General features: G+C 31.6%; 1 protein-coding gene across 2 annotated transcripts; it reads left to right on the top strand.

The window, feature by feature from the left end:
• The first annotated feature begins 4657 nt into the window (after positions 1-4657).
• Positions 4658-12036, top strand: LOC148607764 (uncharacterized). Of its 2 annotated transcripts, none has more exons than XM_088544944.1 (6): positions 4658-4739; positions 7963-8193; positions 8990-9274; positions 10041-10136; positions 10444-10486; positions 10896-12036. In XM_088544944.1, exons 1-6 carry the CDS (start codon positions 4706-4708, stop codon positions 11161-11163), a joined length of 957 nt encoding a protein of 318 aa, XP_088401070.1. In that variant the 5' UTR covers positions 4658-4705; the 3' UTR covers positions 11164-12036. The 2 variants fall into 2 exon arrangements, with proteins under 2 accessions (XP_088401070.1, XP_088401069.1); XM_088544943.1 differs by having other exon boundaries at positions 4658-4791.
• The last annotated feature ends 4165 nt before the right edge of the window (positions 12037-16201 follow it).

Below are 16201 nucleotides of genomic sequence, written 5' to 3'. Positions count from 1 at the left end.
AGGTCTCCAGTCCTACAATGGCATATGTTACTGGTATTAATTCAATGTGAATCTCGAAAAATTCGAAAGATTTCGGAAATCCTTAATTCAAAATAATTATCGCAATACAAAAGCATTAAAACCTATGATATTTGCATATTTACTTCCATTCCCAATATCAACTCAAAAACATTATTCGTCATTGTTACTAAAGAAAAGACACCTAGATACAAAAAAGTAGTTTTGGTAGAGATTCCTCATGAAAAAATAATCAAATTAACCATGGTTATAGGGTAATCAAAAGAATGTAGTCCAGGGACAAAGACCAGACATGGAAAACAGACATACACAACAAAGAACATAAAATAATCAAAATGATACGTATAAGGTAACAAAATTAAATGAGCAACTCGGACTCCACTAAAAACTTAGAGCATGGATCAGGTGCACCGGAAGAGCAAGCGTCTCCTGCTTCACAAAAGTCAAGTCCAGGGTAGACGAAAGAGGAAAGGAAAACTATGACACAAATCAGTTTTCATGGTTTAGATGGTTACACCGTAACGAGTTCAATATGTCGACTATACCCTTCTGTAGTGATGACTTCAATTTTGTAGCGCCATAACCCTATCCCAAGTGCCTAACTGTAAGTAGTCTATCGTGATACAAAAAGTATGCGTAGTTACGGTAAACTCTGGCATAATGTGCCAGAAATGAAAACTGCATACGCAGGTGCTGAAGTAATGTTGCCACAGATGAAAGGAAAATTGACAATACGGAATGAAAAGTCATCGTATTGTTTGGCCAATAGTTTTCCTTAACCATCGATCTCTAAGTGTAGGTCAAGATCCGAGGCCAACTTTACAGTGATTGTAGTATCTTTTATCAGCAGTTCTTTTTGGTAGATGCGATGTACAAAACTAGGCTTTAAGAACGACTATACGTCATCTATATAGCGTAAATTGAGATAAAAGGATCAAGCTAAACAATATTCCATCTTTTAATCAGATAAAGTCAGCTTCATAAAAGTGAAGGAATAGGTCAGCATGTAGAGGCGCATAATTTGTTTCCACTGGAATGCCGACCGTCAGTTGAAAAACGCGTCCACCACACTGGACAAATATGTTGTCGATCAAAAATTCCATCATTTTGAAAAAAAAATATTTCTACCGAAGATGATTTGGAATTGCTTTTTTTGTCAATTTTCCTTTCATCTATGACAATATCCCTTCAGCACTTGCGTATGGAGTGTTCATATCAACCTATACGTTATGCCAGAGCTTGCTGAAACTACGCAGACTTTTTGTATCGCGCTAGAACTCTAACAAATAGTCTTCTGGAATAGGGTTATGTTGCTACAAGATTAAAGTCATCACTACAATAGTTTTATGGTTGTCATCATGAACTCGTGGATCGCTACAGTGTATGCATCTGCGCCATGAAAACTGATTTATTCAACGGGTCATAGTTTTCCTTTCTCGTTTGTCTACCCCGGACTTGACTTTTTATGAGCAACTCGACGGGTGTTTCTAGACACGCAGAGGACGCTTACACTAGAGGTGCACCTGGTCCATGCTCCCAGTTTTTAGTGGAGTAATAATTTTTGGGTGAAAAAATGGTTTATTTTCAATTTTCTCTTTAGTACTGTCACAATGACGTCAATGGTAACACATTGGATTGAAAATTAAAAATAGTTAAATCCAATTTGAAGCAATTTACAATAAATTCTTACTATGAAACTTATCACAAGTTACCATAAGAACCCAAAAAGTATCAATTGTAGTATTACTAAATAGAATGTATGAAAAAACGTATTTTGTACTAAAGTAAATACGCTAGGGGTTTTGACATTGAATAACGTGTCAATTTAAGTGATTTATCAGTGGGGTAGGTGTAAATCTTTTGTATTTGACTCAATCACTGCGAGTGTTACAATGAGGTTTTTTTGTACTAGTAGAAAGCTACCAAGCGATACCATATGTAACTACGTTCTATAGAAAACAGAAGTTTGAAGAATATAAAACAAAAACTTTTTTTGCCGCATTGAGTTATAAAAATTGGCCGAAAACTACAGAATTGCTTCAATCATTTCTTTCGTAATGCGAGGTATGAGGGTGTCTGAAAATCATATAAGGGTTAATAAGTGGGATTTGGGAGAGAGTTCATGGGGTTATTTCAACCCATTTTCTATAAAATTACAATTCATACTTGTGAATTTGAGAATGATTTGTCATTTTTTAATATCCCTTTGCCGAATACAGCTATGATTAAGGTAATTTAATGTTATACAAATTTTGTTACATGTATGTTCAACTGAAAACCAATACAGCGCATCTTAGAATTATGAAATACGCACTCAAAGAAATTATCGATGGAAATGCTATACCTTGATAACAATACGGCAAGTTTATGGGAATCAAATACTTAATTGTAGATGTTCAAGTTTTTTATTATGTTGACATATATAACTGAAAGTGGGTGAGTAGAATTTCAGACTTATTCTCTTAATCACTCAAGAAATGTTATATATGAAAATTTAAATATATTCTAATAACATAAAAAAGTTATTGAAAGATTTAAAATAAACTTTACACAAAAAATCAAGGACAAAGAAGGAGTTAAGAATAAATATCGAAAGGACTAAAGCATTAGTCACTGCATTTTAATACTTTAGTTCGGTAATTTTGTTGTAACTTTTGTTATGTTTTCCTTTAAAATACGCTACAGTGGGACAAAAATATTTGTGAGAATTGCTTATTATTCAAAATGTAACACAAGTAAGTTTGTATGGTCTATATATATATTTGTTTGCCTTACATTTGAAGAATATATTATCTGTAAAGATTCATTTCCGCATTTTTTCCTTGCATAAATTTTATGTGTATGTATACGTCCTTTTTGTGACATCTGTTTTTTAATAACCATATCGCATAGTATGTGGTGACATCGGATACAAATTTGGTTTTGATGATTTCGATAACTTAGTTCCAGGTAAAAATTCTTTTTTTTTTCTATCATAAATACATAATGTTTTGGTATTATTATTATCTATGCGCTTTTACATCAACGTTCATTTATCCGTTTTGCGTGTTGATTCAAACTTAAAAACGAAAAGAATACTACAGAAAAGGCAAAACAAATATGTTTGAATACTGTTAAAAAAAATTCGTGGATATCAATTTTCGTTTTAATTGAACATTTATTTTGTGTTTCGTTGGATGTTTTATTCTTGGATTCAGCAACAGTTTTTTTCTGTTGCATTCCCTTTTCATTCAGAAATTAGTTCCCCTCGAAAAACTGTCCTCCCACAGAAAATTTAGTGTGAATATATCTGAAATACTTACTTAATTATTTTAAGCAGATATGACCTGTAAGAGGACAAAATCAAATTAATATTCTTTTATAAAACAAATGGCATTCCGGAATCGGGAATAAATATAATCATTAAGAACCTATTAAGCATATGCTTTCTGCATCTTCGAAGGTTCGTAAATCGTGTCTATCATTATATTGCTTGTTTTTACTAGCCATCTAGTACACCATTCTCAAATCCAGTAAAACATAAGGTCACTTCCAGTAAGACTGAAAAAAAAGGTTTCAGTGGTTCAAGGTCTACAGATAAATTCAAAAATAAATGGCCGTTTTGAGGATTTCGTTCCTTATGAAACTAACTGTCAGCTGAATACATGTGACATCCAATCACAAAAGAAAAGAGAAAGAGTAATCAAGGGAACCAAGGTTATAGCGGTAAGCAAAGAGTAATCAAGGGAACCAAGGTTATAGCGGTAATCAAAGAGTAATCAAGGGAACCAAGGTTATAGCGGTAATCAAAGAGTAATCAAGAGAACCAAGGTTATAGCGGTAATCAAAAGAATATAATCCAAAAACGTACGTAAAACAAACTTGGAAATGAATAATGGATGAACTATTGTATAAAACATATCTTGTGAATCAGTTTGTCTCCAAATTTAAAACTATAAAAATCTGTTTTATTGTAAAAAGTAAATGCAAACGTCAACCCAATTTCCAAATTACTCATGCATCTTGCTTTTATTTCGTTCAGTTGAATTAAGACGAAAGTAAATTATACAAACATTTTTCGTGTCCTTTCTACCCAATCTTAAAAAAGTAAGAGTACACAAAGGTAATAAAGTACAGTTAAATATTTTGAAACAAACAATCAATGAAAAATGAAAACGTTTTAGTAATTGAAGAGGTCTTATCCTGAAACTTTACAAAGAGTAAGCAAGGGAACCAAAGTTATAGCGGTAATCAAACAAATGTATTCCAGGGACAAAGAGTTGTATTTTAGATCTAGTATATTTCTAGCATGTATTATACTAAAACTTGTTTTGAACTTCAGATATAAACATGTTGATTTATTCAGAATTTGTATATTTCTCAAGTACATGTTATACTAGAAGCGCGGTTAAACAAAATATACACAAGTTGAGAAATGTATCATGTGAAAACAAGCAGTAAGACGATAATCTAAGTAAACGTTACAGATGCTAATGGCAATGAAGACCTGTTTATAGTAAAAGTACTTTTCGTATCGTGTATTTTCAGAAAATTATTTTATGTGTGAAATATGACTATGGAAGTTTTATACTTGACAAACAAAGCAAGTGCCACCGGAAAACTTCAATTGAACCAATTTAGGTTTCGATTATTGTAAACCAGTGTTACTGGAACATATCTGTAAACGTGCACTTTTTTCACAGAGTGAATGGTTAAACAAACGAACGATGCTGTTCTATGCAGTATGTATTACAATTGTCGTTTTTACAAGCTACACACAACACGCACATGAAGGTAAGCACAATGCGTACAATCAAACAAATACCTGAGTAACTCTGTGTACAATATACTGTTCATTGTTGTAATGATCAAGAACCATATTATTATTTTTAACATCATTATAGCATTCTAGTAATTCAATGTTTGATATAAAGTTTTTTTCTGCATATGTATGTACACGAGGTAGTTGCTAAAATATTTTAAAAAGTATTTACATGTCACAGTACAATATATCCTCATCGCATGTATTCATGTTAAGGAGATGTAGGGGGGGGGTAATTAAACTAGGTTTTTATTGGCTTAAAAAATTATTTGAAACGTCGAGCTATCGTGTTAGCGCTTCCAAAGAGTTATACATTTCATTTCCTTTGAAATCTTCAAGTGAAATTTTGTTAATCTTTATCGTATGATTTATTGATTTTAGATATCAAATGGAGATTAAATTCTGTAATTTCACCAAAAAAAAAAAAAAAAATGGCGTATGTTTTGTGTGATTTTTTGTTACCGTTATCACATTTTGTCATTTTCGGAAATTTGTCCACTATTTGCAAGTTACCTACATATACTACGGTTTAAACATGATACTTAAAAAACATGATACTTAAAAAAATATGAACGATAACGCCATAATGTCAATAATGACAGAGCAGGACATGCTTACATATCGGGGTCACCTGATGTCACTCTTGGTTTTTTGTGAGAGTTTATATTGCTAGTGTTTTAGTTCTTTGTGTTAAGTCTTGTTTCCCTAAATTTTCAGTTTTTATGTGTAATCTTTTTTATTCAGTTCGCTATACTGTGTATGTAGATCGTCTCTGTTTTATGTGTTTATGTTTAGGCCCTGGTTTTTTTGCAATTTATCGTATTTGAATCATTCCACCGCTGACGCTTCGGCATATTCTTTGACCGATATTTACTCATTATTGGATAGTTTTCTGCATTACTGCATCATAATAAGTATAGGGGAAATATACGTAGTTGAATGAGTAAAACTTACAAGATTATGTAAAAAATTCAAAATGAAAACTTCTCAAACATAATGAATTTGAAGAACGTTCATGCTAGAGAGTTTGAAAAATCCTTTAAAAGCCTTTCAAACATTAGACTTTTATTTGAAATCTAGCTAGTTTGCCTGAAAACGACATTTACTTTGTTCAGCAATATTAGACTCTTATAATTTGGGAAAAAAGACAAATAATAGATAAAAGTTTAACTTAAACTGAACTGAGTTGATATATTTTCAGCTTTAAACCTTATTTACATACCATGTCATGATAAATATTCTATAACTGAAAAATACTTACAATCCATTATCTTAAGCAAAACCAGAAAACTGACATAGAAGAAAAAACATTTAAAACGGCTAATATTTGCCTGTTTGCCTTTTAAGGGCAATAGCTACATTATGCAACAAATGATGAAACAATGTATATGTAAATGGGATATGGAGATACAGTTGGTAAAATATGTACCTAGGCGGATAGTCTTAATAAAATGAATTCATCAAGGCAGAAACATGAAGCTGTCTTTTGAAAAAAAAAAAAAAAAAAAAAAAAAAAAAAAAAAAAAAAAAAAAAATAAAAAAAAAAAACGAGTTAAAATGCTTAGAAGAATATCAAAAAGATCAATAGGTCTGCTGAAATCTGCTGTACCTCTTTTACAACTGGTGTGGGGAAATGCAATGTTAAAGATCAAATGTTTTAATCACAACAACCTAAGACATTGCGATTCAGAACACATAAGGGTTTTTTTTATCAAGTAATAAATATTTATAAACTATTTCACTGTTTCTGTTATAATATTGATTTTGGATAAGGTGCATCATGCCCAGGGATGTAAGGGTTCTCTGCACGTTGAAGACCCATAGGTAGCCTTGAGCTGACATTTTATGTCTCTTTGACATATTCACCATATCCATTCTCCTTATATCATACAAGTGTATTTTCACCCTGGGCGCAATTTGCTCATTTTTGGTTAATGTTGTATCGTAGTATCTACTTGTCACGTCTTTTATCCTATATCGAAATAGACATGTTTTGTCTTCTTTTCATTAGAGTGTCAAATTAGATTTTTATTCAAAAAATGATCAAATAATTGCCTATATTGACGATACTTTTAATTGTAGCAAGTAAAAGTTCTCATATAAATGTCCTGATTGTGTACAATATCTCGTTTGAACACACAATTCTAAGTTATTGAACATGAATTACATGGATTATTTCCTGCCGATAGATGAAGTTTTATTCATCCTCTTTTTTTCCGGAAATCACATTAGACGTAGTTTCACACTTATACTAGACATACTCAAACATAAAGCAACTAATGAAAATAATTGGCACACTTTCACGTGTAAACAAAAGGAAAGCGATCAAGAGAGTTACTATTCGAGAGCGGTAATAAAAACAGTATACTTCAATGATGAAGACCACGCAGAGCAAATAGACACACACAACAAACAACATAGTATAACTGGATTAGCACGTACACAGAAACAAATTAAATGAGCAACTCGGACTCTATTAAAAACTGGACCCATTTAATAGATATAGTGACAGGGTACATGTCATCTTCTTTTCTAGAAACACTCGCCGAATTAAATATTGCTTTTGAAATGCAATTCCGGGAAACAATTCCGGGAAAGAAAACTATGACACGGTGAACAATTGTATTGCTAGCGAAGAAGTCATTTATTTTTTACTGTCCCGCTTTATCAGAACAAAGATTTTTATGGAAATGCAAAAGTTTTGCAGTCTAAATATATGGTGTAGCGCATGCTATCAATGAACTGTAACACATCACAAGGTTCAATTAAAATAACATCTTATGATTTGTGGCTTGAATTTAGGATTCATGTATATCTGTTTGAAATTTGAGAAAATTAGGACTTTTTCCGACTAGATCTAACTACTGCTGGAAACATAGCAACAGACTTAAACTTAGTATTTTTGAAGCTGTAGATTTATTTCATGACATTGTTTATATAATAAAAAAGTTATTCCTAAGGATAAAATGTGCTTTTGTGTTTGTGAAATATATACATGCATGAAGTAAAGAACTTTACTTACTGCATAATCAAAATATTGAATGAAAACATTTTGATAGGAAATGTAGTAGAATTTAAATAAAACTTTCAAAGATTCTACATTTGTGAGGTATATTTTATTTAATTGATATCTGCCCTTTCAGCTACAGGTATTACCACCAAGTATATTCAGAAAGGTGGGTCGCACTGTTTCAAGTGTTCGTTTGAGAAAAGCCACTGGTTTTGGTTTTGGCCTGGATCATTACAGCTTGATATAAACAAAGGATCTACAGGAAGTGTAGTATGTGTAAATAATATTACAGATGACCATGCTGGATACTATGGGTGTTTGAGCGATAAAGGTGTTTTATTTTGCTGGCTTTTAACTATTAAAGGTAAATTCAGTTATTCCGAATCTTATTCATTATGGCATGTGCATATCTATTTTAAAATTGTAAATGATAATGAACACAACATGGGGAAGACTTTATCGATTCGATCAAAGTTTAAACTGCAATGAGGTATCATTGGCATGTACAGTTTGACAGTTAAGCACATATTTATACGGATACCAAAGTCACAACATTATTGAGTAATGAATTGCAGATTCCGCTACAAAAATAAATATTAAAAGTTCAGAATTGATATTTTACTTGCTAAGTTTTTAAAAATATGTATTAATTGCGTTCATAGTCATGTAGCGTTTAAGAGACTGTACATTTAAGAATCGGGCAATTCTATAATATAGGTGGCACAAAATTTTTTCCCACTGACTTTTTTGTTCCAGAGTACAAAAGATGGTATGTCAAAGATGTTCTTAATCGACAACTCAGAAATTGTTTTTAAAGTTTCCTAACAAGGAAACCAAATTTTGCACGAAATAAAGAGATGTCCCCCTTTTTCAACGAATTCCAATGATTTCTATGTAATTTTTCCCTGAAATCATTGCGTTAAATCAAAAACCAACATTTAATTAAACTTTGAGAAAGGAAAAACATGGATGAAATTGTTTTGGGAACTAAGGACACCGATTTTACATGTAAATATAAGTTATAAAATATGATGGCATAAGGATTAGAAAAGTATGGCTTTTACTTGATGTTTTGTAAAATAGTACATTTTAAACATAGTTTGATACAGTAACATTAATTTCCGTTTAAAAATATTAAAAAATCTTTGATATGTTTAAAGAAGATCCAAAGAACATACACATCACAAATGAAAGCACAGACGGGATAATGTTAATCAATGAAGGTTCTCCATTGATTCTCGAATGCACAATTTCACTTGGGCAACCAGCTGGTATGCTACGATGGAAGCATAAGGGAATTGTTCTATCCAGCGAAAATTGTAGTGGTGTTCTCCGACTTGTGATATATCATGCTGTGAACCTAAATGGTAAAGTGTATCTATGCGAAGCATTAAATGATAAAAACGAGACAGTTTTGTCCAGAAGTATCACAGTGCTAGTAAAAAGTGAGTACTTCATATATTTAATGTTTAATAAGCGTGTAATAATCGGTCGTTTTTAAATAATTTAGATGAAAAATAAACCATTGAAGAAAAAAAAAACATGACAGCTGGGTGTATATTTCTATTTATATAACATGTAAGACTCATAGCACATTTGGTTAAAAAAGGACAGTTAAATCCACACTTTTGACCTCAGTAAAACGAATGTATACTAACATGATTTTCCCCTTCATGATACCAAACCATCTAAAGTTCATCTTCTTGTTCAAGTATGCATCGCTAAGTATGTTTTAAACTGTTTCCCTTTTTAACCTCTGCAAAATGTAAAAGTTTTCAACGGAATTCTAATGTCATTGAACAACATATCCTGTTTCCCAATCAGAAGACGTATTAGTTTCTATTGTTCCGTATTTTCCCAGTTAAATAATTGTTTTGCGAAGCAAGACAAATATGAACAAATACAAATTTACTTGCATCAGTCAGTTTAATGACAACCCGAAATCTATAAAGGATTCAAAGAAAGTATGGTATTTGATGACCTTTCAGTTGTGTCTATTTCAAACGAAAATTTGTTAATGCAAATTATTTGATCATTTGACATTTGGTTTGTTTGGATTGTTTAAACATATGGGGATACTTACCAATAAATTGAGGCTTCTTTTTTTAAAGTCGTTCAAATCTATTTTTTTTTAGATTCGTTGTTTTAAATTACTTAATAATTGTTGTATACTATGCTAAAATATCATGACATGTTAATGTTTTCTTGCAGAATCTCATGAAAAAATGGATGGAAAGATCAACTCTTTGCTGTTGCCATTAATCTGTGTATGCGCAGTTTTGCTTATACAAGTCATTGTGACATTAGGTAAATATAAGCACCGTAAAAATCAAATTCGTGCTTATAGATTCAAAATCGTGTCAACGATTTTTGTTTTTCCTGTCTTCAAATACGTATTTTTTCGATGTTGGTAATTTCAGTTCTTCTGAAAGTTATTTAATTGAAGAATCGAAGAAGAATCAAATTTCCAAAAAAAAATTCTTTTCACACTTAACAATCTGTGAATACGAAGACATTATCTGTGCCTTTTAAATATCAAATTCAAAAATATTCAGGTAAATCAAAACAATTTATTTCCTCATAAACCTTATGTCTTAATCAAAATCTGTTTTAGTGCTGTTGATAAGACGTCGTACCGCTCATTTACAATGTATAAGGTAAGTATGTCTGACTTGGGGCTAAGCACAATAAAAAATCCTACATTTGTATATTTAGAATGTTTTTGCCAGCAATCATATTTAAGTTTTAAAATATGTACAAAGAAATATTCTGTGGTCAATACTATGGTCATCGAAGTACTGGAATTACTTAGTTAATCACATGTATCTGTATTTTGTTAAGATTCTAATAGTGTGCGCAATCGGAGGGATAGTTTAAATATGGGATTTGATCACATTCAAACTCGTTGTTTCCCTATCGATATGGGCTTGGTATATTGCTTGGTATGTTGTTAGGAGTTGAACAGGAATAATATTAATGCCAAGTACTGTAATAAATTTTAAGTACTGATTTTACTATTTATATTTTAATCTTGAATTGTTCAAGTATGATTTTCTTTAAACTAAGACAAGAGCCAATAGAAGGGATTGCTGAACGACCAATGGCTACTACCACTGAAGCAATAGTTTCATTCCACTACGACGAAATTGTAAGCATTGCTCCACCAGAATACCTTTCGGACTCAAATAGTCAATATATAGATATGCAGAGTTTACCGGAACACATGAACGATGGAACAGACATCGAAGCAACTCACATTCATCTCAATTCGATGGAAAACGATAGCGGCATAGATTTAGATGGATATTTAGTATCCAGTGTCATTAGAAATTGACAGCAACAAAGGGAATTATTGAGACAAGCTTCCTGGATTCAAAGTTCTGTGATTGTTCTCCGTTTATACAACATTGTTCATATTCACTATGTTTTATTATTTTCTTTATTAATTCTAAAACAGGTTTGTCTGATATTTCATCAATGGAGAACCGTTTTATGATTAAATCTTGAAGCAAATGTATGTCAAGATATTGTGCAGTCACATCGGTGTAAGTAATGCCCATTATCAGGATCTACTTGGGTAAATGCAATTTGAAACGAAAATCTAGAATTTTTCCGACTATATCAAATCTTCGACAAAGCATTTTACCGGAAGAATGGTAATTATCACACATTTGTTTTTAATTCTATGAGTCTACATGTGTTACTAGTACACAGCAAAAAGACATTTGTTGCCACCCCAAACAACAGATGATCAATATGCTAGAGTTTCCCCTCAATAACATATGTGTCACGTTTGGAAGAACATTTTTTTTGTCAACTTTCCTTTCATATGTGGCAACATCCCATCAGCACCTGCGTATGAAGTGTTCATATCACAACTCCTAGTTTTTAGTGGAGTCCGAGTTGCTCATTTACTTTTGTTTTTTTGAATGTATGATTTTAGTTACTTTATGTTCTTTGTTGTGTATGTCTGTTTTCCATGTCTGGTCTTTTGCCCTGGATTACATTCTTTTGATTACCGCTATAACCTTGGTTCCCTTGATTACTCTTTTAATAAAGTATCAGCATTCCAGTAGGCACTACTTGCGCCCTCTCGTAGCCGATCTGTTTCTTAATTCATACGAGTCAAAGTTCCTTCAAAATATTTGAAAGACAAAAAGGTTTAAGAGTCTTGATTCTTTAGTTTCATATATCGATATATTGATGATGTTCTCCCAATAAATAATCTTAAATAAGTAGAATGGCTTCCGTTTATTTATCCAACGGTACTACCTGCAGATAAAAGAGACAACTGACACAGCTTCCTCCGTGTCATCATTAAACCTTCTGCTTCAATTTAATGACAGTAGTCATCTCAGTACAAAAATACATAATAACGAAAATATTTTCATTTTAATATTTCAAATAACTCTTTCTTTTGCAATATTATACCAGCTTCCCATTCATATGGTGTCTATATTTCTCGGTTGTTAAGGTAAAATAGAGCTAGTAGTGATTATTCTGACTTATTATGACGCCATCGTTCTGAAATAATATCTACATTAGAAAAAAAGAATAATGAATGAACGACCAGTAGGCCGCAAAAGTGTCCATTAGTTTAGGAATATTATGAAAAGAAAATTACATCAGAGTGACTTAATCTTAGTTCGAACTTTTTCAAGGGAGAGATGCAAAGTCCTAAAAAAGAGAATAAAATAATGCTAGGTCAGAACCTGGTTCAAACGATTCATCCATTGAACAGAGGTATCCACCGGACAAGTATAGTATGATCTATACTAGATATCCTGTGGATAAATATTTATATAAAGCATAAACTTTAGAACAAATGGTGGCAGATGTTTGACGTAGTTAACAACACTTGATCAAATTGGACTTAAAGTAACCTTGTCTGATTCAAATCGATCAAATAACATGTAATTTTTTTTGCTTTGTTTTGTTTTGTTTTGTTGTTTGTTTTTTGTTTTTATTTTTTTTCCAAATGAATTGCTAAATGGATTAATCCACTCTGTCAAAAACGTCGATGATGAGAATAACCGAAAAAAATAAATTGTTGTTTATGTCATGATGGCTTGTATACAAACATTTATCAGTGACATTGGAGACCAATATATTTGGCATTTTTGGTCACTTAATTTTCATTAGTGAATATTTTGATGGCTTAATTTTGCGTAGACAACTCATGAAGAAAAATATCATTTTGTAATTAAATTGGCTGTTTTTGCAATTCATTGAAATAACTCTACATGATGTGATAAAAATTTTATTGTAATTATTATACTAATTGTACATCAAATTCTCCAAAAACTACACATACAGAAATGGTACACCATTAAGTGCACAAGCCCAAACAAACCATTTTGTTGTATTTAAAAGTATGGTTCATTTATTTGGTTTGTAACTAAAAAGTTGTATTAAGCAGCTTATGCTCCAACTTCTAAGTTACGTTTATGACATGTGTTCATAGCAACACAAACTTTACTTTGGCATATAGCAGGGACCGCTATGTTTTCATCTGATGTTTAATTTCTATTTTGACATTTCACTTTAAATTGTGCTTTGTTCAGGATAGATAGATATAAATGGCTTTTGATAAAGTGAAAGGATTTTATTTTATTAAAAAGAATTGAAAACCAGAAATTAATTTTTCCTTTCAAAATGTATTCTATAAAAGGAAAAGCGCAAACATCAAAAGTTTGAATTTTGAGCGAGTTTAACATGCAAACAAATAACAAGGAACAAATAACCATAATAAGATGGAATGGTATGACTAGAAAAATATATTATGTCAATCAATTACAACAATCAGCTAATTTTTTCCAACGACCGATCTTACGTCTTGAATTCACCCCATTTCAATTAAAAAAAAATAAATAAAAATAAAACAGCTAGAGTCTATCCTGATATTGGTCTGGTTAGCTTTGAATATGTTTATAAGTACATTATCGAGTGCTCTGACAAGGAGGTTTACATAGAATCATTTCCAGGCGACAATAGCCACACATTGATTTTCAAAAGAAAGGAGTGTTTTTTTTTTCTTAAATGAAGGCGTTTCTTCCGGAAGCCTGGCTCTATAACAAATTATGGGCTTTTTTCTGCATTAAGTCATCGTTTAAATATGATTCATTTCCACCAACCATTTCGTGAAGTCTTTCATAATTATGTGTGTACTAAAGTGTTCAATAGTATGGATGTTGACATGTGTCTTTAAAAAAATAAACAGGTTTCTTGATTTTTTTTTATTTCGGGATCAGATTACAATTTTTTTCTTTGACAACAAACGTCTGAAACAATAACTTACATATAAAAAACTCTTATATTGTATCGTATGTTAAAATGTATGTTATAACACAATTCTATAACACATGTGCTATTTTAAAGAAGACTATATTGTTGTGCATGGCATAAATATCGAAACTAATCTGTTAAATATTGAAACAAAATAATTTCCTTTCCCTAACTAATTAATCAAGATTTATAATTAGGAAATTGAATATCTCGCGCCTATATACGCCACCATGATCGGTTGAACTGTGACGTCACTAAGTCGGTTTGTGAAGTGAAAGTAAATAGGTAATTGATTACTATGTCCGATGAAATCGCAAATTTGGGACTTTACCCCTATATTTTCAACCCAATATAAAGAGAAGAAGAGATTGAGGCAAAACATGTAAGCAAATGTCAGATGTCATTGACGAACAACGGGATTTTTAGCCAGATGACTAGTATTGGTTTCAGGAAAATCTTATGGCTACTTCCGAAGAATGTTCGTGTTACTGGTAAATAAAATTTAAGAGCATTTCTCTTTGATCATTTGTGCAATCGTAAGCTGGACAAGTAATCATGTTTTAGTGATTATATTAACAGGATCATATAAATATCTGCAGAATATTCATTTGTTTACATATTATTTGCAGTACTGGTATCAGTACCAAACCGATGTGGTGACGTTACGAGCCAATCGGAAGCTATCGGTAAAAATCAATAAAGTCTGACTATGATCTTCCTTCGGATAGGAGAGTTCTGCTAGATGGCTATCCATTTATATTTCAAGGATTTCGAACTTTGCATAGCCTTGAGCATTTTATAAAAGCGCATTTTGCATTAAAGGTTATTTATTTTTGTTTACGTGGGTATGATTTATCATAAGAGCCTAACTTAATGAAAAGGTGGTCTTTCCCTTTCAGTGACTAATACATTCATAGGGACTTGTGATAAAAACATAAAAATATTGCCAGGAAACTTACGGCAATTATGTGAAATTTTTGATACTAGATTTTAATATGAAACAACAATGTACTATGTTCGGTGATTCCTAATGGAATATGAAAGTGCATCTTAATAGCTTAGGTCAACAATGCAGTTTCAAAGTATGAAATGTGTAAATTGTAAAAGTCATTCCACGATAAAACCATGCAAAGTAGGTTGCATTTGGGAAATTTCTCAAATTATTTTAGCTTCGTGAAGGCAATATAACCCTACCGTGCTAATATTTGCCTCCATATTAGTGGCAATGATAGCATAAAAACAATACATAAAACCTACATAGAATTGATAAAGAAGTTATTTAAGTTTCAAACGTTATATCTATATAGTACAGATATAAATGCATTACGTTTAGCAGGTCTAATAACTAAAGTCGTCAAAATATAGAAAAGGGACATTTCAGAAGTATCAATGATCAATCATGCTACTATCAAATTGTAATTTAGTTTAAATATCATATTTTTAACATTATTATGGTTGCTGCTTTGTATACACCCTCACATAAAATCCAGTTGAAGGTTACATGTACTTGATTTGACGTTTCTTTTCTAGTCGATAGCTTTATAGCTTGATATTTTGTTGTCGTGAATTGAACCGCTTAGGAATCAAGGATCTGAAAGGGCTACTTCGATTCTTAATGATTTCTAATGTGTCAAATATTTATTTACAATGAGATCGGTATCAATCTTGAATTCAATACTTGCCCTCATTGTTTTGGGTTCGATCTCATCTTCAGTCAGATCAAGCTACACCCAGTTAGTATTTCATTGATAGACTGTTAGGTTTCAAATAAACATTTGTGATGAATGGTTGACATACTTATATCCACTCATGGTACAAAATGTAACCCTTATTACATAAAAACACTTTAGCGTATTTCAGCAAGCCATTCAGGCAATAGAAGATGAAATATCGACTGTCCTAATGGAAAGCTATCTTTAATACAAATGTGAAAGAAATTAGATAGCAATAATAGGAAAACAGCTCCATGATTGGGATTTTCAGGTTTTCATAGTTCTTAACTTTTTATACCTTAATTTAGATAACCGCGTTTTAGAAGTTTTAAGACATGAAAGGACTTATATTTGAAAAGGCTAACTTTCCATTTC

The sequence above is a fragment of the Perna viridis genome, chromosome 9 (assembly GCF_037379345.1).
Source record: "Perna viridis isolate PV_CMFRI_1.1 ecotype Kerala chromosome 9, ASM3737934v1, whole genome shotgun sequence".
In the NCBI taxonomy this organism is placed as follows: Eukaryota; Metazoa; Mollusca; class Bivalvia; order Mytilida; family Mytilidae; genus Perna; species Perna viridis.
This window is presented reverse-complemented; position numbering and strand designations above follow the sequence as displayed.